General features: G+C 39.8%; 1 protein-coding gene across 1 annotated transcript in view; it reads left to right on the top strand.

Moving 5' to 3' along the window:
* DNER (delta/notch like EGF repeat containing) overlaps positions 1-24,614 on the top strand; it is a 372,368-nt gene that overhangs the window by 208,564 nt on the left and 139,190 nt on the right. The window contains exon 6 of the mRNA XM_064286606.1: positions 18,734-18,887. Coding sequence (XP_064142676.1) covers positions 18,734-18,887 — 154 coding nt within the window. The remainder of the gene's footprint in view (positions 1-18,733; positions 18,888-24,614) is intronic.

A 24,614-nucleotide genomic window follows, 5' to 3' on the forward strand; every position in this document is an offset into this window, starting at 1 on the left:
CTTCAGATTACCCTTCCCTGGGCTCTAAGAATGATCCCAAGGAACTTGCCTAAACCCACATGTCTGCTCCTCACTGGCAGCAAGGGAATCATTCTGCCCTCAGCTTCCCTTCCTAATGGGCATTTCTGAGGCAAAGATCAGCATTTAATGGAGTTGCAGGCGTGAGTCCTTTCCAAGTTCACCATGCAGGAGAGTTATCTGGTTGAATGACAATTCTGTGGTTAAACAGGATACTTCCAAGTCAGTAAGGGTGAGAGAAGCTGGCTCCAGAAGGGGGTGAGAAAAGCTCTGGCAGGAATACAGCAGCTGCTCAGTCATAATCAATGGAGCAAGGTTACCACAGGCTTCCTTGGGCCACTGCCATGAACGCAGTCGCCCCTCTTCTATACGACCGTAGTTGGTTTCCCTGTGATTTCTGGGCAAAAACTTCATGCTGCTTCTCAAACCTCAGGCAGAGGAGGTTATGTGATATGTGCAATGGGGCATCATTTAGGGCTCGAGTGTGGAGGGAAAGACACAGAGGATGCTGGCGTAGCATTCTGCTGGGGGTCAGCAGAGCCCTGCCCGATGTGGAATGTTCCAGAGCTGTCTAGAATTCAAAGGTCGTTAATTATGTAGGACATCAAAACTGTCATTGACACATCATGTTTTTCACAGTTACAATATTTTGGCAGGAGATTGGGGGAAGCAGGAGCGTATGAACAGAGGAGACACCCATAGCAGCTTATACGATCCCGTTTACATTTTATATAAATAATTATGCACACGTGTACCCGGCTATATCTACATTTGTGTAAAAACTTCTACAAATTCTACCTTTCCCTGCTTTTATTCTATCTCCTCATTTCTTCAGTGTTCTCCTTACTTCACCAGAAAGTTTTTCTTTCTATTCTACGAATTTTTTTTAAATTTCTTTACGTGCTTTTGTTTATTTCCTTTTATCTTTATGATTTTTCTTTGTAATTCTCTGGTCTTAGTTTGATATAAAAAAACTCATTGCCGTTGAGTTATTTCTGACTCATAGCGACCCCATAGGACAGAGTAGAACTGCCCCATAGGATTTCCAAGGAGCAGCTGGTGAACTCAAACTGCTGACCTTCTGGTTAGCCGACAAACGCTTAAGCACTGTGCCACCAGGGCTCTGATATAATACATTCAAATAAGAAATTAAATACTGACGATAGTGCAGGATCATTCATTCAGTGGAAAGTGAAATATTAAAAGAACGAGCTATATGTCATGAACCACCAGTTGAAGTGATGTTAAAACCATCTTCTGAGGATGTTTCGGAGGGTCTTAGAATGGAAAAAGAACCTTTGACAAGATGAATGGCAAGTGTCTTTGTTAGCTGGGATTGAGGAGGTTAAGGGGCAGAGGGTGTACCACAGGGGAGGATACACAGCCTGTGGGAACCTATGGGGGAATCCAATCACTTTTCTCTAAGTTTAAATTGTTTCTATTGGTTTTTCAACCAAAACTCACTCTTCTATTGTCAGGGTTTCTCACGTGTGTTAGATTTTTTTGGAGGGGGAAAAAAAAACAGGATATTATGCTGTGGTATCTAAAATCAGAAGCAGCAGCTAAATTTGACTTTCGCCTGAAAGGATTTTCCAGGTTGCTAAAATAAGTAAAAATATAAGAAATATAGGTTTCCATACTTAGATTAATAAAATACTGTGCTTCCATTTTTTACCATAAGAACAATTCATTTGAAATATACTCCATTACATTTAGCTTAATTTAAACTCAAAGGGTACTAATAAAACATTGGCTTCATTGTTCGCCCTGGCGGGAAGGGCCTTCCACACATCACACCCATGTGACAGGGGCATTTTCATCACTTCCGTTATTGGATGACGATACTGAGGCCCTAGGGAATTAAGTGAAGCAGTTTCACAAACGGCTAGAATTTAAATTTTTTGAAATTTTTTATAGGACCTTCAAAGTTTTGGGATTAGTTTTTAGTATTTTTTCACTGTCAGTCATATGAAGACCTCATTATTTTTGTCAACTACTTGGAGAGAGAATGGAGTCTGTAGGTGAACCAAATGGTTAAGCGCTCAACTACTAGCCGCAAGGTTGGCATTTCAATCCCACCCAGAGGTGCCTTGGAAGACAGGCCTGGCGATCTGCTTCTGAAAGGTCACAGCCTTGAAAACCCTATGGGGAAGTTCAACTCTGTACACATGGGGTTGCTATGAGTTGGAATCAACTCGATGACAACTAACAATAGCAATGGTAGCAGTTGGAGAGAGAATTCAAGGCTACAGCAAATATCTGTCTTGGTCCAGGTGATGTCAGAGTGGGCTTTGACATTTGTACCGAACTACTCTGATGACTTCGAGGCTTTGGGGTCCTATTGAGACCAGTGGGGTTGGAGGCAGAGGATGAGAATTCAAAATTTGGCACTGGCACTTACTGAAATTATACCACTGAATTCCCTAGAGCTCAGTATCCCCACCTGAGGATGGGGATGATGAAAATGTCCAAGTTCCAGGGCCAGGGCATGTGGAAGGAAACCCTTGAACTAGCACAGATCCATGTAGGTGCTAGAAAAAAAATACTAATAGAAGTTGAAATGAGACTACATACATGGAAGCATTTTGTAAATTGTAAAGTGCTTTATAAATAAAAGTTGGTGCATATGATATGTAAACCAATACAAAAGGCATCTGCTCTCTCCATCAAATAGCCACTTTCTATGGCCGTTGTTGCACTTGGCATTCCCACCCTGTTATCCTTGGAAGTTTTTGCTTCTACTCATCTTCTTTTCAACCACTCAGGAATGCTGCTGGCCAGTGCAGCTGATTTTCATTGACTTTAGTGGAAATCATTTGGGGCTAGACTCACATTTAATTTCCTTCTCACAGTCCTAATTTTAAAGGAAAATTGTTGGGAGAAAGTTGATACTTGAATTTCTGAATTCAAGTCACTCTAGACCTGTGCATGACAAGAGTTGGTGCCGCTGGCCACAGCAACATGTAGTTGGCATTTTGCCTTGTTTCTCACCCATTGTTGCAAGGTCTACTCAGCTCAATGTACTTTTAGTTTTGCAGGAAAAACTAAAATTGCCAAGAAATTTCTGGCTGTCAACATTAGCCAGAAATACTCATGAATATATAAAGGTTCTGATAAAAGATTTTCTAAAAAATAACAAAACCGTAGTTACCAGCCAGCGATGGCACCAAACAGCAATAACAACAACAAAACCCGCATCAGTTTCATTGGGTTAACTCCGACTCACGGCCACCCTATGTGTGTCATAGTAGAACTTAGCTCCATAGAATTTCAGCAGCTGATTTTTCAGAAATAACATTGCCAAGCTTTTCTTCCGAGGTGCCTCTGGGTGTACTCAAACCTCCAATCTTTGGGTTAGCCGCTGAGATCATAAACTAGAGACTCCTAGCAATGGTTGTTGTTGTTAGGTGCCAACTCGTCGCAACCCTGCGTATAACAGAATGAAACACTCTCTGGGTCTGTACCATCCTCACAACGGTTGCTATGTTTGAGCACATTGTTGCAGCCATTGTGCCAAACCATCTTGTTGAGGGTCTTCCTCTTTTTCCATAACCCTCCACCTTACCAAGCATGAAGTCTTTCTCCATGGTCCCTGCTAATAACATGTTCAAAATATGGGGGATGCAGTCTCGCCATCCTCGCTTCTAGGGAGCATCCTGGCTGTACCTCTTCCAAAACAGATTTGTTCGTTCTTTTGGCAGTCCATAGTATATTCAAGATTCTTCGCCAACACCATAATTCAAAGGCATCAATTCTTCAGTCTTCCTATTCATTTTCTGTGAATGTATATGAGATTATTGAAATTATGGCTTGGATCAGGCATGCCTTGGGCCTCAAAGTGACATCCTGGCTTTTTAACACTTTAAAGAGGTCTTTTGCAACAAATTTGCCCAGTGCAGTACCTCATTTGATTTCTTCACTGCTGCTTCCATGGACGTTGATTGTGGATCCAAGTAAAATGAAACTTTTGACAACTTCAGTCTTTTCTCTGTTTATCACGAAGTTGCTTATTGCTCCAGTTGTGAGGATTTTTGTTTTCTTTATGTTGAGGTGCAATCCATACTGAAAGCTGTAGTCTTTGATCTTTATCAGTAGGTGTTTCAAGTCCTCTTCACTTTCAGCAAGCAAGGTTATGTCATCTGCATATCTTAGGTTGTTAATAGTCTTCCACCAATCCTGATGTCCTGCTCTTCTTTATGTAGTCCAGCTTCTTGGATTATTTGCTCAGCATAGAAATTGAATAAGTATGGTGAGAGGATACAACCCTGACACACACCTTACCTGATTTTAAACCACACACTATTCCCTTGTTCTGTTTGAATAGCTGCCTCTTTGTCTATGTACAGATTCCTCATGAACACAATGAACCCACCAGTGCCCGAAGTGGTCTGGGATTCCCATTCTTTGCAATGTCATCCATAGTTTGTTATGATTCACACAGTTGAATGCCTTTGCATAGTCAATAAAACACAGGTAAACATCTTTCTGGTATTCTCTGATTGCAGCCAAGATCAATCTGACATCAGCAATGATATCATTCATTCTACACCCTCATCTCAATCCAGCTTGAAAATTTTCTGGCATTTCCCTGTCCATGTACTGCTGCAACCAGTTTTGAATGATCTTCAGCAAAATTTTAGTTGGGTGTGATATTAATGATAAAGAAAAAATACTGCTCAATAATTTCTGCATTCAGTTGGATCACCTTTCTTGGGAATAGGCATAAATATGGATCTCTTGTAGTCAGTTGGCCAGGTAGCTGTCTTTGAAATTTCTTGGCATAGATGAGTGAGTACTTCCAGCGCTGCATCCATTTGTTGAAACACCTCAATTGTTATTCCATCAATTCCTGGAGCCTTGTCTTTCGCCAATGCCTTCAGTGCAGCTTAGACTTCTTCCTTCAATACTATCGGTTCTTGATCATATGCTACCTCCTGAAATGGTTGAACGTTGACCAGTTGTTTTTGGTACAGTGACTGTGTATTCCTTCCATCTTCTTTTGGTGCTTACTGCATCATTCCATATTTTGCCCATAGGATCCTTCAAAATTGCAATTTGAAGCTTGAATTTTTTCTTCAGTTCTTTCAGCTTGAGAAATGCTAAGTATGTTTTTCCCTTTTGGTTTTCTAACTCCAGGTCTTTGCACATTTCATTGTAATACTTTATTTTGTCTTCTTGACCTGCCCTTTGAAATCTCCTGTTCAGCTCTTCTACTTCATCGTTTCTTCCATTCGTTTTACCTACTCTTTGTTCAAAAGCAAACTTCAGAGTCTCCTCTGACATCCGTTTTGGTCTTTTGTTTCTTTTTAATGATGCTTTGTTTTCTTCAAGTGTGATGTCCTTGATGTCATCCCACAACTTGTCCAATCTTCTGTCCTTAGTGTTTAATCTGTGAAATCTATTCTTGAGATGGTCTCCAAATTCCGGAGGGATATACTCAAGATCATATTTGGATCTTGTGGACTTGTTTGAATTTTCTTCAGCTTCAACTTGAACTTGCATATGAGCAGTTGATGGTCTTTCCTCAGTTGGCCCCTGGCCTTTTTCTAATTGATGAGCTTCTCCATTGTGTCTTTCCACAAATGTCATTGGTTTGATTCTTCTGGCATTATCTAGCAATGGCACTGGGAGATAATTTAAACTTTCTTGGATTTTTATCATGATGGCCTTTGCTTCTGAACTAAAAATTCTTTTTAAAGAAAAAGCTTTTAAAAAATAAAAGCAACTCAACATTGATAAAATCCAGTTGCTCGTGCAGTTGGACAGATAGCAGTGGGCTGGGGATGTCTGTGTGCTGTAAGATTCAAGGGTATCTAGGGATGTCCCTTCATCCCAAATTTCCCTGACACACCAGCCTGGCGAGATGCCTGGAACCCTGCTATTTGAATTTAATTCCTGTGTAATAAAAGCATGATTTCCTATTTAAATGCAAATATCCCTAAAATGGTAACACATTAAGGTATTATATATCATTAAATGGGGATAGCTTAGTTTAGTCAAGGGTTGCTTTTAATAGAAGAGAGAGTAGGAGATAATTCTAAAACACAGGTGCAGCCTGGAGGTGTGGGGTATGAGAACAGAGACTTGGGTTTGGAGAGGTAAGACCTACCCTGCCAGGAAATCTGAGGCTCATGTTTGGTTTTCATTTCTCACTAATTCAGAAACAAGGAAGGCTGAAGGCTTTTGAGCCATTCTCAGAGACCATTGTTATCTCAAATAAAACCACTTTTATCCCTGAAACCTGTTGCTACCGAGTTGATTCTGACTCACAGCAAACCTGTAAGACAGAGTAGAACTGCCCCATAGGGTTTCCAAGGAACCACTGGTGAATTTGAACTGCCTACCTTTTGGGTTAGCAGCCGAGCTCTTAACCACTGTGTCACCAGGGCTCCACTTTTATTCCAGAGAATCCCAGAAAGCCCTAGGAGAAGGTTGCTTTCTGACGTTACAGTGACCTTGAGACTCATTCCATAGCAAAAGCCCATTTATGCAACCCTCAAGAAGACAGAGATTTGAACCAGCTCATAGAATTTTTTTTTTCCTTTCTAACATGAACCTCTGGGTTGGGTTTAACATGAACCTCTAAGAATTATAATTAGAAAAAAGAATTTGAGATCATCCTCCATACTGTTGTATATGGCAGCCACTCCACAAGGCTTATCAACCACTGGGAGAGCCTGTTCACCTGAATGAGTGTTACTAGAGCCTAGAAGGTGAGTTCTGTCCTGTGCACTCAGACTTGCCAATAATCTGGACACCCATCTTTGAGAAACGAGAAAGTAACTTGCAATGTGCAGAACAAAGACCTGGGAGGAAGTTCCTCAGATCTGACTCCCCGAGCTATGGGGAAGCAGGACTTACGCGTGATTTGGGCAGCAAGATGGCGGCTTCGCAGGTGTACTGGGGAGGGGAAATTCTAGAATGCGGCCATGAAACAGGAAGTGATGTGGTTCTTGTTGGACCTCTTGCTTAGGAATAGGGTCTAGGTGGTGATTTTTCTTTTGATTCATTCCACCTATTGCTGTGCTGGCCCTTCTGTGCATGCAAGGTGGGCCAAATCTGGCTTGGGCTAGTTTAAAGACTAATGGAAATGTACTGGCATTTTTAGGGTCAGGTTACATGAGGAGGTGAGTTTAACATTTTTTCAACACTTGCATGAATCTGTGCTAACTCAAGCGCTTGCACACCCCACAGCCTGTGACATGGAAGTTTTCATATCTTCACCATCAGACGCAGGGGATACTGCGGCTCTAGGGAATTCCACATGCATTTCCTTGTCTCCTAAATAAAGAATCTAAATCCAGTATTCTATTCTAAGAGCATTAAATGAGCTAGAAAGGGAACTACGAGCATCATAGTGGTTAAAATATAATAAAACCAAAAACCAAACCAAACCCAGTGCCGGCAAGTCAAATATGATACATTACTGTATTTTTACATAAATACTGCTCTCCTTCTGCATTTGTGTGCTGGCCACATCCTCCCCCGACAAGGCACCCTCACAGACACTGCCATGCCAATCCGATCTCACATACTGCTTCAAAAAATTAGCATAGCACACTTACGAAAATACCTCTGGGGGAGAGGGTATAGCTGGCAAACTAATGTAGAAGGCACGAGTTATTTGCATAAAATACGGTAATCAAGAGAGTTGCAAAAGGAAGGTATGAGCTGTGTTGTGTTACTACTGTTCTTACACTCAAAATTTATATGCAGATTTTTTTAAAAAAAGGCAGAAATGGAGGATTCAATTACCAGAAGAAAAACGAAATCACTTCATATGAATATTATAGATATAAAAACGGTTCAAAAGCAAGCAAGATTCATCTTGCTTATGAGTTTACCTGATTCTTTTGCCACCCCTGAGTTAGATATTTTGACATGGTTCCTCTAGAAATTACTAGAATGGTTCTTTCCTAATTATCCAAGAGAAACACATTTATTAGATATAACCTGCCTTTTGTTCAATATTAAAATGAGGAAAGCAACAAGCATTTAATGAAACAAGGTTTCATGAAAATAAATGATAGGACTTCCCCACCTCTGCTGGTGTTGTTTCAATTTTTGTGGGTGCAGACTCAATAAAGAAATGCATTTATAAACTCAGGCACTGTATATAAACAATTTTTTTTTACAATCAAATGAAAAGATAGTTTTTAGTTAAATTCCACAGCATCAGGAGTTATATAATCAAGACAAATCTCTTGAAATTTAGGCTATGATACCAGTATTCTCGATTTAAGTGTATATTTTGGCTTGAAGAGGAGAAAAAGGGGCTGAAAAATTGGTAATTAACCTCCATAAGGCATACTGAACCGATGATTCATATTAGTTCTATACTTTTTTGTTTACTTACAGACTACTTCTTTGGATTGGATTTGAGACCACCCATAGAAGTACATAACTGTAAAATAATTTATTAAGATTAAAATAGATGTGGATACCAAGGCAAAGGGAAAGTAAAAACCTAATAGGAAAGTGAAGCTGGGTTAAAGTTATAAATATACAGAGGAGGCCCGCATGCTGGCTTGAGATGGGGGCAGAGGGGATAGCAACACACCGGTTAGCTGTGACCCAGGAACCTAATGGCCACATATGTTAAGGGGCCCAAAGAGGATGAAACAGGTAGAAAAAGGAAAGAAGAAGTAAAAGAGAAGGACCACACACCAGAATGATATTCTGGGAGAGGAGCTATATCGCAGAAGTGGACGTCTCACAGGTGGAGTTCTTCAGGCCTTTCTCCTTATCTCCATGTCCTGAGTTTTGGATAATGACAAAGATCTTGAGAACTCAGTGGTTTAGCCCCAAACAGACAAAAGCTGCCTCTCAGGATTAACATAGAGATAAAACAAACAAACAAACAAGCAAACCAGTTGCCATTAAATCCATCCCGACTCATGGTGACCCCATGTGTGTCAGAGTAGAACTGTGTTCCATAGGGCTTTCAGTGGCTGGTTTTTCAGAAGTAGATTGCCAAGACTTTCTTCCGAGGTGCCTCTGGGTAGGTGTGAACCACTGACCTTTCAATTACTCGTTGAGCCTTTAACCATTTGTACCACCTAGGGACTCCTAATCTAAGAATGGTCCCAGAGCAATCTGAGTGTTCTTGGTAGGGGGATCTAGGTGCTGCACCTCTTACCTGACCCAGGTTAAAAAAAAAAGTTACCCTTGGTTTATCCTCTCTGCTCCCACTTGAAGTAACTTGAGGAAGACACTGGGAAGGATCTCTATACTTCATTGAGTTCTTCTTATCAATCATTTATATACCAAAATGTTCTTTTATTAAAGCTTTTTTTCCTTACCATTTCCCTTTGTTATGGTAAAGGAAATAACTAGAAGGCTAAAATGGAATTTTAAAGTACAAAAGTAGAATGTTGTTTACTTGTGGCATCAGTTTATTATTATTTTTTTCCCAGGGAGTTTCAATAAGAGATGGCGTTGTAGTGACGCTCCTTTTTGTAAACGTCAAACTTTATTTTGTTAATGGATTAGAATATTGAAGCAAATACATACAGGGATGTTAGTGATGAAAAGATCAAGGCTGATTATATGGAGATCTTATGCCTCATTACGGCAGTCTGTAGAGTGCTGAGAATACACGAATAGCCAGGATGTGGTTCGAGACCCCTTTGCAGCATCTCCATTCTGCCAGGCCATCCATCTGACTTTAGGAAGAAAGGGTCTCTTACAAAATTTCCTAAAAGACATTTACGTTCTTCTCCCTTCGGTAATAAAGGAAATCTTACAGTCCGTTGGAAGGAAAGAGCAAGACTCTCAATACTGCTACTGTTATTTTAAATTTAACACTTAAGCCAGAAGAATGAATGGCATGAATTTATGAAGGTCAAATCCTGAATGTCATGTTCAAGTGATCTGTAGGTGTCTAAATTTGCTTTGTTTTATATAAGCTACCACATTTACAATTAATGAACCCACATAGAAGAGCGAGCGGTAGTATAGGCAAGATTAACGGGAAAGTTCAATTATGAGCTTTTAGCAAGGGGAGTATGTTGTTTAAGCTACATGTGTAATGAATAACAGATTAATCAGACCCAGCCAATAGGCAAGAATTTAAAAAATGGTAACTCACAGTGAATTTTCCTTTGAGATGGCTCACTGTGATCCCAGAAGGCGGCAGCAATTTGTCTATGTGGCTGGGTTCCAGGTATTCTTGCGTGGCCTGGGCTCAGTAAAAGGCATGGATGGACACTTGAACATTATAAATAGAATTCTCAGATATTCTCCCAAATTTTATGTCCAAATTATCCTTTCCACCTCTGTTGTTGTTAGATGCTGTCAAGTTGATTTTCAACTCATAGCGACCCCACGTGACAGAGTCGAACTGCTCCATCAGGTTTTCTTGGCTGTAATCTTAACGGGAGCAGACAGCCAAGTCTTCCTCCTGAGGAGCAGCTGAGTGGATTTGAACTGCCAACCTTTTGGTTAGCAGCTGAGCACTTAACCTTTGAGCCACCGGGGCCCTAGATGCTAAATCTAGAGGTTGAATTCTACCTGTCCAAAAGACCATGCTAGATAATCTTTTGACCCTTTAGTTATAGCCAGTGGCATCACTAGGGTGGGGTAACTCATGACGTCACCCCCCATCCCCCCATGGACCTCCTTCTGACTGTACAGAATCCTTAGTAATGTTTTTTGTACTAATATTACTCGTAAATCGTAATTCCCATATATCACACTTTTTCCTTAATTACTACTTCATTCTCAAAAAGAGTTATTGATATAGGTTCACAAATACTGATTACCACAGTGTTGTAGCTAGAACATCAGAAGATTTGACAAAATCAGCAACTATTAAAATACTGGCAGCAATGAAATCAGTGTGTGCGTGTAGCGCGTGCAGCTGAAACCATGTGATTCGAAGCATCATAGTAATTGGGTAATAATGACAGTTCTGACTGGAGAGCATTAGGAGATTCAAAGAGTAAATTAGCATAGAGTTTTTAGCCTTGTAGGTGTATTGATACATGTAAGCTGGGCTTACAAAAAATATTTTTATAGACAGTCATTTTGGTGTCATATCCTCCAACAGTGTCACCCGGTGCTGTCCGCACCCCCTGCACCCCTCTAGTGACACCACTGATTATAGTTCACCTGTGCTTAAGCGAATGAAAGCATGTGCTATGGGTACTGCTTTTTATCTAGGTTGTAGTGTTTGTCAACAATGTGATTTCAGGCCCAAGTGACCACCAGTCTGGTTCCCATGGCCTAGGAGCTGGGATAATAAGTCTTTGGCTGAGCATTGTCAGGACAAGGTTTCTGTGGCCTCCATCTCAACAGACTCAGGGTCAATGCACTGGGGCAAGGGGGCCTTTCAGGCCAGAACGTGACTTAAGCTGTGTTGTTACAGGAGCTAGGCGGGACTCACTGTTTTCCTTCTGAGACATCTGCTTAAAGCAATTTAAACTCTCAGCAAAAGGGGCCAAAGAAAGCCGTACTCCTGGAACCATTTTCATAGACAACTGGGCCTGGGGATCCTCCATTAACTAGGAGTAAAAAGATTCTAGAACTTTCCGACATTAGGAGACAGGCTGTAGTTCTTGACCCTGGTGGTATATGGAGAACTAGTTTGAAAGTCCTTCTGAACTTTAACCCATAGCCTCTGGAAGCAGGAATTCCTCGAGTCAGCTGAGCCTTGGGCTGGGTGTGCCCTACTTATGACCCAGCACCCTGGGGAAGCTGAGAGGCAGCCAAATCCTCACTTGGCATAGAAAAGGCTGAGCTGTCTCTTCAAGCAGACTGGGTTGTTCAGAGAGAAACATGCTCAGTTACGTGATTCAAGCTGTCCACCAGGAGAAAACATGTCAGCTCCTCAGAGCAAACAGAGCTTTTTCTGGCACCAAGATATGAAATACATTTCTGGAGCAGGACTTCGTATACAGGGGTTCTGCGATGCGGACACAGTGTCCTCCACAACATCCTGGCAGTAAATGCAACGTCAGATGCCACAGGGAGGAGCCGGACACAGACACTGAAATGTGACTCTAGTGTTTCAGAACTTTATCTTTTCTTTCCTGGGATTCAGCCAAGCTCTAAGAAAAAAGAACACGACAAACTTTTTATTATGGATTATTTCAAGCATATCTAAAAGTAGAGAAAGCTATTTGGCAAAGCACCGTGTTTGCGTCACTGAGTTTCAACAATTATCAAGTCATTAGCTACAGTTTTGGCCTTGCAGATGTTTGGACATTTAACTATGAATAATCCAGATGTTGTTTGGAGTCAGACTGGCCCATGAAGAAAGAGATCAGCTTTGGCCTGGAGAGACCTTTAGCAAGGAGTGGTTTGAATCATCTCCTTTCCATTTTCAGATGTTTAGGGGGTCTGTTAGTCACCTTTTTGGCTTAGGATTGCCCCCCTAGTCCTTGTTCATGCTAATACCTTTCTTACGAATGTGTGTTCGAAGAACGTTTAAATAGCTGTGGCGCCATTTTGACAAAACACAAGATGATCGTCAGGGATAGATAAGGAAGTAGAAGGGATCCCTTTACCTGCGGAGAACTCTCAGCAAGTCTGCCTTTAAGCAGCCTATTAAAGAGTCCATTTAATTCATTGAACACCCAAGCATCTAACAGGAATGGGTAACTAAAGCCCTAGACGTCAAGGACCCTCAACAGGGTGAATGATCTTCCAATCATATTCTCTAGATTTGTTCTGGCATGATTAGGCACTTTATGTGCCAGGGATTCTTTCAGCCCTTAGGAAGATTTTTTTACTTTATTTTGACACCTTATTTGAATAGATTTGGAATTCTTCTCACGACTGTGGTATATTGGAATTAGTGAACTGAAAGGACAGAGCTAAGGGAGGCAGCCTCACAGCAAGGGAGAAACAAAAAAACCAAACTCGTTGCCGTCAAATCAATTCCAAGTCATAGCGACCCTATAGGACAGAGTAGAACTGCCCCATAGGGTTTACAAGGAGTGCCTGGTGGATTCGAACTGCGGACCCTTTTGGTTAGTAGCCGTAGCTCTTAACCACTGCACCACCAGGGTTTCCGCCAGCAAGGGAGGAGGGGGAAAACTAGAGAAATCTGGAACAAGAGCTATAATACCACAGTGGTTCACTGAGGGTTATTTTAGAGTAAGGACAAAGGCTGTCCTTACCTGCTCTATTGTACCAGAGGCCATGACAGTGATTGTAGTACAATATGCAGCCATAGGTGGGAAGGGCTCTGGATTTGGCATCACATGACCGGGGTTTAACCATGGCCTTACACTTGCCAGCTGGGACACCTCATACAATTTATTTGACCTCTCTGTTAGGTCTGTTCTCTGTCCATAAAATGGATATGCTGATGCCCACCTGCATCTTAAATGTAAGCAACTTTTATGAATAACACAATTCAGTGTCTAGTAAGCTGGGTTTTTTTCTGTTCAACCTGATCTCACTGGGCAACCAAAAGAGGTAAATATATTTCCTGTATGCTTTGTTTAAGGAAGAAAGTGCAGTAGAGTTTATAAGTTCTGATTATTAAAAGAGGGCAGTCTAGGTCCTCAGAAAACTTCTGTCTCTGGGATGACTTGCTCACCAGCAATCAGGCTTTTTACCGAGGGGTGAAAATTACTGAGAACAAGACAGAAAAGGTAGGTTGGGGCCCGATTGTCAGGAGCCTTGTGTGTTATGCTAGGGAGTTTTGATTTACTTATTTACACATTTAATCCACTATTTCATGAAGTATTAAAATAGAAAAATATCAAAAACTAAGTTGTTGTTAATTGCCATTAGGTCAATTCTGACTCATGGTGACTTGCACATGTATCAGAGTAGAACTGTGCTCCATGAAGTTTTCCAGGCTGTGACCTTTTGGATGCAGATGGAAGGTAGAGTACGGAATATATAGATTAGAAAGCAATATTCAAATTAGATAAAGGAAATGGTTATACAGGTCATTTTTGTGCCCCATGTAATTGTTAAAGCTGAACTGCAAATTGACTCTGAGCTTATGGCAGCCAAATCAAACAAGGAAAATGTGGGTAGTCACGTGATTTGCATTGTCATGGGACAAAACATCAATTTTCAAGACCAGCAAAATGTCTACTGGCACTTAAATATGAATGAATTTTCCTGGGTAGGTCTTTATAAATGGGACACTAAATGAGGTCCTCAACAACATGGTAAATGCAGTAGTAGGTCTAATAGTAACGTTTCTTATAGGACCTTTCAATGTTAGTTGAGAGCATAAGGTCAAATAGCAGCTCAGTGAAAGCAGTTCTGCCATGGAACAAGAGAACATAGTCCAGAACTAAGTTTTCTGATGGTTCAGCTTGATTTATCGATAAAGAGAAAGGCTATATGGAAGAAAGGATGGACTATGTTTATGTTCAGTAGTTCTTAAAAAACATTGGCCCTTCCAATAAGACTTTGATTGAGATAAATATCAACTTGTACTCCACCATCACTATCTATCCTCTCATCTCAATTTATATTTCTTTATAGCGTTTAACCACTATGTGACAAGATGTTGCTTTTAGTTCCTGTTGAGTTGATCCTAACTCATGCTGACCCCATGTGTGCAGAGTAGAACTACTTGGTAGGATTTTCAAGGCTGTGACCTTTCAGAAGTACATCACCAGGTTTGTCCTCTGAGGTGCCTCTGGGTGGGTTTGAACTATCTTTCAGCTGGTAGTCATATTTACATATTTATTTGTTATCACTCTAGGACGTTATCTTGTGTCCAGTGTGTCCATCTCTTCCACTAGAATGTAAGCTCCATGCGAACAGCAACTATGTCCATCTGCTGTCCGCAACATCCTTGTTGTTGTTGTTAAGTGGTGTCAAGTTGGTTCCAACTCATAGCCACCCTATGGGACAGAGTAGAACTGCCATCTTTAGTACCTACAGTATTGCATGTTTCAATATGGGCTCATTGAATGAGAGGAATTAATGAATGAAAGCTGGACAATAGCCAGTTCAGGTTAATGGTCTGATAAAAAAAAAAAAAATCTGATAAGCACCAGTTATTCTATAATGCTGAATAAAGATACCTCCTATACTTGGCAGATTACCCAAGATAGCAGTAAAGCTGACAAAGTAGTGTAAAAACTGAAGAACTGAACCAAAATGTGCTTGAATAAAAGGCTGTCTGACTTCTGCTTTGAGGTGGCTGTAGGACTGTGGGATTACTGACAGTTGTGGTTAGAGTGTTATCAGAATAAAGCCAGCATAGTAGTGGCACAAAGCGGTGTCGTGTACAGCAACATTCTGATATACAAGATCATTTTGGGTCTTTTTTGGCACAGGATCTATCTTTCCAAAGTTTTATAGTCCTTCTAGTGCTTATAAGGTCCAACATCAGGGTTTCTCAACCTTGACATTATTGATATTTGGGACCGAATAAATCATTCTGGTGGGGAGCTGTCCAGTGCACTCTGCCCCCAAGTTGTGACTACCAAAAATTGTCTCCAGACATTGTCAGATGTCTCCTGGAGGGTGAAATAAGAACCTCTGCCTTTCAAGATCTAGCTCTAGCCTCAAATACCTTTCTTTTCTCATCTCCTGCTGGTCTCCCTGTCATTTGCTTTACTCCAGCCGCACTGGCTTCTGGCCATTTCTGGAACCTGCTAGTCATATTCTACTTAAGAGTCTTTGCACTGGCTGTCCCCTTTACCTGGAACACTCTTCCCTCAGATACCTGTGTGGCTCACTCCCTCATCTCCATCAAGTCTTTACCCAGTTGTCACTTTCTCCGTATACCTTGTACCCTCCATAACACCCCAGCACTTCTATTCCACTTCCTTACTTTATTTCCCCCATAGCACTTATCATCTAATTTCACTATCTCACTTACTTGTTCATTTTTTTTTGCATCGGTCACCCCCTCTAGAATGATATCTCCGTGAGAGTGAGGGCCTGATCTCTCTTGTTCTCTTTTGTGTCCCAGCTCCTAAAACACTGCCTGGCACATAGTAGGTGGTCAATAGACATTAGCTGGATGGATGAACAAATTAATGAATGCATGGTTGATTTTTTTTTTTTTTTGAGCTTTTCAAAGTTAGCTTCCTACCACAGAGAAAATTTGTGTACAAATGGAATATCTGACATTAAGCTGCTGAGGAAAATTGAGATTCTGCGTTGGGTTTTAAAATTAATCTCTGAGGGTCACTTTTTATTTTACTTGAAAATGTCTTTTTACACAGAAGTACCTTTCTATAATTTAGCAAACTAAATAAGTCTATATTGTCTCTTATGCTGTCGAATTAATTATATTTAGATTAGTGATATCATAGTCAGTGAGTTAAACTTCTCAAGATTGGGTATAACAGATTACGACTTGCAGTAATCAAACATGGTTTCCTACAACAAATACGCTAACAAATATATTTCTTTAATAAACATTCATTCAGTATTGATATTATTAAAACTATTTTCTTTTCAGCTTCTAGAACTTATTTTTTTAACGGTTATTTTCTTCTTTCAATAAGAAAAGTAACACATGCTCAAAAAAAAAACCCAAACCACTTGCTGGCAGCCCCGTATGTATCAGAGTAGAACTGTGCTCCACAGGGATCTTTTTTCTAAGAATTTATTTTATTTTATCATTTTTTTGTTGTCATTGTTGACAATGTACACAGCAAAACACACCAGTTTGACCATTTCAACAGGTACAATTCAGTGACATTGATTACATTCTTTGAGTTGTGCAGCCATTCTTACCCTCCCTTTCTGAATTATCCCTCCAGCGTTAGCATGAACTCACTGATCCCTAAGTGTCTTCTCTAACCTTTCGAGTTGTAGTTGACAATTTGATCCCATATAGTTCTTTGAAAGAGCCCAATGCTCAAGGCGGACATTCTTTTCTAATTAAGCTATCGTTTGGTTTAAAGAGTCCTGGTGGTGAAGTGGTTAAAGTGATCATGGTCCAGTGGTTAAAGTGATTGACTGTTAACCAAAGGTTTGGTGGTTCGAAACCACCAGTGGCCCCGCAGGAGGAAGGTGTGGCAGTCTGCTTCTGTAGAGATTTACAGTCTTGGAAACTCTATGGGGAAGCATGAGTTGGAATTGACTTGATGGCAGTGGGTAATTGTTTGGTTTAAGGAAGACTTCAGGGGATATTTTTGGTTTAAGGTTTAAAGCTTATCTCGTGGCAATAGTTTCAGGAGTTCATCGAGCTTCCATGACTCCAGAAAGTCTAGATTCCATGCGAATTTGAAATTCTGTTCTGCATCCCCCCCATTTGATCAGCATTCCTCTATAAAATTAAACTTTTTAATATTACAGGAAAACTCTTTGTCCTTCTTAGAAAGTACACTTAGGAAGAAATCTAACTGTGAATGACATGATACAAGAATATGTAAAGCTTTGACTTAAATTTTATGGTCATGGGTAGGTAAATATTTTTTAATTTTCTTCTTCACCCACCTCACAAAATTGAGAATCAATTCAGTGTTTTGCTTTGTCCAAAGCATTCCTTCCTGGTCCCTGCCACAAACAAAGCAAAACAAAATGCGTGGCTTCTGTTTTAACTTGAATTCTTATCAAGGCTAAATCAAAGAGGTTTGATTTGGGGATTTTAATAATTCATTTTCACAAGCAACATATTTTCTGTGGAACTCACTGGATGAATTATATGCAAAATGTATCTTCCCAAATAACCAAGGAAATTTATCTGCAATATGCAATGTCTGGATACAAACCAAGTGAATTCTAGAGGACAGCTGCCAGAAACAATGACATGGTGTAATTTATCATGATGCTGAGTCCCACAATGGAATTGTTTGCACCGGGCGTGCACACATTTACATCTCAAAGGCAACCCCAAATCTATGGGTGCACACAGAGCTCCAGACACAACCCCTGCAAATATCAAAGGTGAACTCTGTACTGTACGTGAGCAAGGACAAGTCTCCCCTCAGAAGACAGTTCTAGAAAAAGGATTTTCTTATTTAAAAAGATATCTTTCTCACAGAACTTGGTGCAGCTTCTCCTAGCTTTCTACTATGAAACCTGTGCAAATACACACACACATACTCAAAAGGAAAAAAAAAAAAACAACAACTCAGCATCATGGAACATCAGACTGGAAGTCAACCTATTGCTAGAATATGGAAGGAATAAAGCTTCAGATCAATCAGATCAAGTTCAGTTCTCTGGACCTGAGTTATTGTCTTTCACTAAATCAATGATAAGGTAACAAACCCAAACAAAAAGGTCATGCTTTTGATTTTTCCCTTGGACTCAGGTAGGCTACACGCTGTACGCTGAGGTCCCTAACCAGGGCAGTTCAGTATTTCTCCCAGTGTGTTGGAAGGATGGTTTGAGCAGGACTTTGATGATATCCCTGTTTCAAGTGCTGTCTGTGCTGATGGGTTTTAGTTGGCTGAGTTTGACATCTCATTTACTGGTGACACTCAAGCTATCTGCTCTAGCAAAATTGCCACTTCCATGTCAGGTCAGCAAAACTCTCTTTTTTGCTTAAAATAAGTTGTTCTTTCCATTTCCGTTTTAGGAAGATTGAAAATGGTTGGGATAAATATGAATAAAGAACTACTAAAATAAATATTTGAAATCGAACTGTAAAGAAACACAGACTTCTCTTAAAATAATGATTTTAGCCCACTTCTGATATAAGTGATTAAAATCCTTGATGTGGACCTAGTTATAAAAACGAAGTGGAGCTTTTGAACATTGCATTTTCACAGCCAAAGCAAACATTTTTGAGGATTCAGGTAACATGGCCCGTGTGTTTGTATTTTAGGCAACTTTTTCATGTAGCTGCGAGGACCAGTACGTGGGTACTTTCTGTGAAGAATTCGATGCTTGCCAAAGGAAGCTCTGCCAGAACAACGCGAGCTGTATTGATACGAATGAAAAACAAGAGGGGAGCAACTTCACCTGCGTTTGCCCTGCTGGTATGATTTAGATAGTTAATAGTTCTTATACATCTTTCTGTAGGTTACACACTTATTAATTAAAGGTGGTTAAACAATACCTTGTCCAAAGCAGCTGCTGTAGAAGATAACTTCAAGATCTCATTTGATACTGTCAGTCTATACCTTATATGGTGTCCCTAGGTGGCACAAACAGTTTAACACTCGACTGCTAATGGAAAGGTTGGAGGTTTGAGTCTACCCAGAGGCACCTAGGAAGAAAGGCCTGGCAATCTACTTCTGACTAATCGGCCATTGAAAACCTTATGGAGCACAGTTCTACCCTGACACATATGGGGTCACCATGAGTCGGAATTGATTGATGGCAACTGTGGTTTCATACACACACACACACACACACACACACACGTGTTATAGAACCAAGGAATAGAAGAAGGAGGTTCACATGAGGATAAACATCATGTCCTCTGGCTTGCCTTCTGACATCAGAGTGTTTCCAATTTAGCATTCCACCATTTTTGTTCTGGGATAATAATATTCTTGGTCAGATAGAGACTTGGATGTTTCAAAAACAATTCCACAAATATGTGTTGAGTATGGGTTGGTGCTGTGCTGGGTGATTATGTTAAGTAAACTACGAGAATTCTGGGATAAACTATGCCAGCTATGTAAAGCCCTAATTCCCCAGTTTCAATTACTTTCCTTTTCTTTATGAGTGTTCATTAACTCAAATTCTTGGTATCCTGTCCTTCACATGGGCCAAATCTTTCTTTTTTTTTCTTGTTAAAATTTCATTTATTTTGTTGTTGTTGAAAATATACACAGCAAAACATACACCAATTCAACAGTTTCTACTTGTACCATTTAGTGACCCTGAATTACGTTCTTTGAGTTGTGTAACCATTCTCACCCTCCTTTTCTGAGTTGTTCCTCCCTCATTAGCATAAACTCAGTGCTCCCCTAAGACTCCTCTCTAATCTTTCAAGTTGCTGTTGTCAGTTTGATCCTGTATAGGTAGTTTTTAAAAGAGCATAGTGCGTAAGGCAGGCCTTTTTTTACCAGTTAAGCTGAACTGTGGTTTGGTTTTAAGATGACTTCAGGAAATGTTTTTGGTTTAAGGTTTAAAGATTATCTCAGGCCAATCGTTTGAAGGGTTCATCCAATCTTCATGGCTCCAGGAAGTCTGGAGTCCATGAGAATTTGAAATTCCATTGGGCACACATGGGTCAAATCTTTAATATTGCCTGATTAGTCTTTGGGATTTTTGGATATTACATGAAAAAAAATTTTTTTTTTTCAGCCCTGTGTACCTTTTCTTCACAGCCCTCATCTGCTTCCAAAACCAGAAAACCAAACCCATTGCCGTCGAGTCAATTCTGACTCATAGCGACCCTATAGGACAGGCGAGAATTGCCCCACAGGGATTCCAGGAAGTGCCTGGTAGATTCGAACTGCTGACCTTTCAGTTAGCAGCCGTAGCTCTTAACCACGACACCACCAGGGTTTCCCATCTGCTTCCAGTATATGTTTATATATGTGATTCTTTGATTAGTGCCTGTCTCTCCCTCCAGGGCTGAGTTACACGAAAGGAGGCACTGTATCGGTTTTCAGTCATTGTTGTGTCCTACAGTATCTGACAGATTGTGTGCCCTCAGTCTGTGTTGATTAGACAAACTAATGAAAGAGTATGAATATAGCCTGGTTTTTCAAACCCTTGCTTTACTGATGGATCTTTAAGATATCTTCAATTTTTCTTTTCTAAGTAAGTAATACTAGACTGAATATAATTCCTTCCACGAATAGTCTCCATCAGGCCTAAACCAAAACCAAACCCTCTGCCGTCGAGTCCTCAGGCTCAGTGAGGTTATTTTCACTATTTCAGCTGATATGATTTCAGTTTGATCTTTCCTTCAGGTTTGTTCTCAATGAAGATTTCTCCTTTTTTTTTTTTAAAGGACCTCATATGCACAGAATTGGAACAATCACAATCTTTGGTTCTTGACACTCTCTCATCTTGCTCATGCAGAGCCTGGTTTTATGAATTTACTTATTTTAAAGTAAATACATAATTTTGAAGATGGTGAAGCCATCATCTAAACGAGAAGTTAGATCTGCTAACTAACCGTGTAGACCGTCCATCAACCCATCCCTTCAACTCCTCTTCCCAACCTGCGATAACAATCACCCCGAACCCCGAGTTGATCAGCCCTTACTTGCCTTTTTAAATGGTTTCAATATTTATGTTTTTGGAGTGGTATTTACTTTTATTTTAATTGTTTTCGAATTTATAAAAATGGTATCAGTCGTGAATCATGTTATAGTGTCATGTATGTAATTCTTTGGTACTTATTTTTTCAATTAGTATCACTTAGATGCATTCATATGATCGGAGTTCTTTCTTTTTGAGTGCTATACAATGTTATGTGAGTACACTGTAGTTTATTCATCTCTTCTCCTGTAGATTGGCATCTGGGTTATTTCCAGGTTTTTGCCATTGTGCACAGGGTTGGTATGCACATTCTTGTATATATCTCCTATTGTACATGTGTAAAAGGTTTTTTCTTTTGTATATACCCAAGAAGAATTTCTGGAACATAGAATATATGACTGATAAATCAAGGAGGTCATGCCAAACTGTTTTTGAAAGTGGTTGCCGTAATCAGTACTCTCACCTGCAATGTGTAAGAAATCTTTTGGATCCACATCCCGTTCAACATTTGGTAGTATCAGAGTTTTTATTTTTTCCAAATGAATGGGTCTGAAAAGATATCTCCTCATTGTGGTCACTGTTTGCATTTTGCTGATCGTTAATGGTGCTGAATTCCTCTTCCTGTATTTATTAGCCGTGTACGTTTCCTTTCTGTGAAATTTCTGTTTTGCCAATTTTTACTGTGTGTGGGCCTGCTCTTCTTGTTTAGTAGGAGTTATTTATTTTCATACTTATCATTTGTCAATAGTGTCCATTGCAAGTATTTTCTCCAAGTTTGTAATTTGTCTTTTCATCAAAAGTTGTCTTCTGATGGCTGGACATTCTTTATTTTAATATAGTGATATTTCTCAAACTTTACTTTCTATCTAATCTTTTTTGTGTCTTATTTTAAAACATTTTTCCCTGTGTCAATATCTAGAAGATATTAACTTACATTTTCCACTAAGCATTAAATTTTTTTTTTTTACATTTATATCTTTTATCAACATGAATTTGATTTTTGAATATATGGTGTGAGGTAGGGATCAAATTTAATTTTTTACAATAACCTTATTTTGTTTCTTCAAAAATATTCCATTTCTATGAACACATAGTATATGAATCAGTAAGCACTTGGCTGCTAAACAAAAGGTTGGCAGTTTGAACCCACGAGCAGCTCTGTGGGAGGAAAGACCTAGAGATCTGCTCCTGTAAATATTACAGCCTAGGAATCCCTGTAGGGCAGTTCTACTCTGTCCTGTAGGATTGCTATGAGTCACAATTGACTTGATGGCACACAACAACAACAACAATATGAAACTTTATACTGTGTCCCTTCCTCTTCAGAGCAACTGATAAAATTTGGAATGACTCGATACTTCATAATTTTTTTTTTTTTTAACTGTGCTTATTCTAATCTCAGGCTTTTCTGCACCGTCATAGTTTAATCACTGATTTGAAATTTCCAAAAATGTAGCTAATTAATTGTGCTTATGAATAGGGACAAGAATTTTATCTCCATTGTCTAAGATGATTTAACATCTTACATGTTAGTAAACAGACATCAGGTGGCACATAGAGCCATATAGAATATTTCTTGGGCTTTATAATAATAATAATAATACTTTGATTCTCAATTTGTGTTAGCACTAGTGTATTGCACCACAAGTATATGAATACTAGCATTTCTACTGAGATAGATTCAGGGACAGCTTGGTGATTATGGTAAATTCATTAGAACTGTATTAGAACCTAAAAGATGGAACCACCACATGTCTGTCAGTTTGTCATACTGTGGTGGCTTGTGTGTTGCTGTGATACTGGGAGCTTTGTCACCTGTATTTCAAATACCAGCAGGGTCACTCTTGGTAGACAGGTTTCAGTGGAGCTTCCAGACTAAGACAGACTGGGAAGAAGGACCTGCCTGTCTACTTCTGAAAAAAATTGGCCAGTGAAAACCTTATGAATAGCAGCAGAGCATTGTCTGATATAGTGCCAGAAGGTGAGCTCCTCAGGTTGGAAGACACTCAGAAGATGACTAGGGAAGAGCTATCTCTTCAAAATAGAATCAACCTTAATGACTCCTGCTAGGAGAAGCTCCTAGTCTATGGGAAGATTGATGACAAAGACCTTCCTCCAGAACCAACAGCTTCCCCTGGAGCTGATGCCCTGAATTTGGACTTCTAGCCCACTAGACTGTGAAAGAATAAATTTCTCTTAATGACGTGGATGGACTCAAGCTTTCGAGATCTTCATTTGCTATTGTAGCATGACCCAAAATGAGAAGAAACAGCTGCAAACATCCATTAATAATTGGAACATAAAATGTATGAAGTATGAATCTAGGAAAATTGGAAGTCATCAAAAATTAAATGAAATGCAAAAAGGCAAAAACGTTGATATCCTAGGCATTAGTGAGCTGAAATGGACTGGTATTGGCCATTTTGAATCAGATAATCATATATCTACTATGCTGGGAATGAAAACTTGAAGAGGGATGGCATTGCATTCATCATCAAAAAGAACATTTCAAGATCTATCCTGAAGTACAATGCTGTGATAGGATAATATCCATATGCCTACAAGGAAGAGTAGTTAATATGACCGGTATTCAAATTTACACCCCAACCACTAAGGCCAAAGATGAAGAAATAGAAGATTTTTACCAACTTCTGCAGTCTGAAATTGATCAGTTATGCAATCAAAATGCATTGGTAATTACTGGTAATTGGAATGCAAAAGTTGGAAACAAAGGAGAAGGACTGGTAGTTGGAAAATATGGCCTTGGTGATAGAAATGATGCCAGAGATTGCAATAGAATTTTGCAAGACCAATGACTTCTTCATCACAAATACCTTTTTCACCAACATAAGTAGGGACTGTACACATGGTCCTCCCTAGATGGAATACACAGGAATCAAATCAACTACCTCTGGAAAAAGATGATGGAAAAGCTCAATATCATCAGTCAGTACAAGGCCAGGGGACGACTGTGGAACAGACCCTCAATTGCTCATATGCAAGTTCAAGTTGAAGCTGAAGAAAATTAGAACAAGTCCACGAGAGCTGAAGTTCAACCTTGAGCATATCCCACCTGAATTTAGAGACCATCTCAAAAATAGATTTGCTACGTTGAACACTAATGACCAAAGACCAGATGAGTTGTGGAATGACACCAAGGACATCATACATGAAGAAAGCAAGAGTCGTTAAAAAGACAGGAAAGAAAGAAAAGGCCAAAATGGATGTCAGAAGAGACTCTGAAACTTGCTCTTAAATGTTGAGTAGCTAAAGTGAAAGGAAGAAGTGATGAATTAAAAGAGCTGAACAGAAGATTTCAAATGGTGGCTCAAGAAGACAAAGTACTATAATGACATGTGCAAAGAGCTGGAGATAGAAAACCAAAAGGGAAGAACGTGCTCGGCATTTCTCAAGCTGAAAGAACTGAAGAAAAATTCAAGCCTTGAGTTGCAATGTTAAAGGATTCTACGGGGAAAAAATTAAACGTCACAGGAAGCATCAAAAGAAGATAGAAGGTGTCATGAATTTATTTGTGCTCC

The sequence above is a fragment of the Loxodonta africana genome, chromosome 6 (genome assembly GCF_030014295.1).
Source record: "Loxodonta africana isolate mLoxAfr1 chromosome 6, mLoxAfr1.hap2, whole genome shotgun sequence".
Classification (NCBI taxonomy): domain Eukaryota; kingdom Metazoa; phylum Chordata; class Mammalia; order Proboscidea; family Elephantidae; genus Loxodonta; species Loxodonta africana.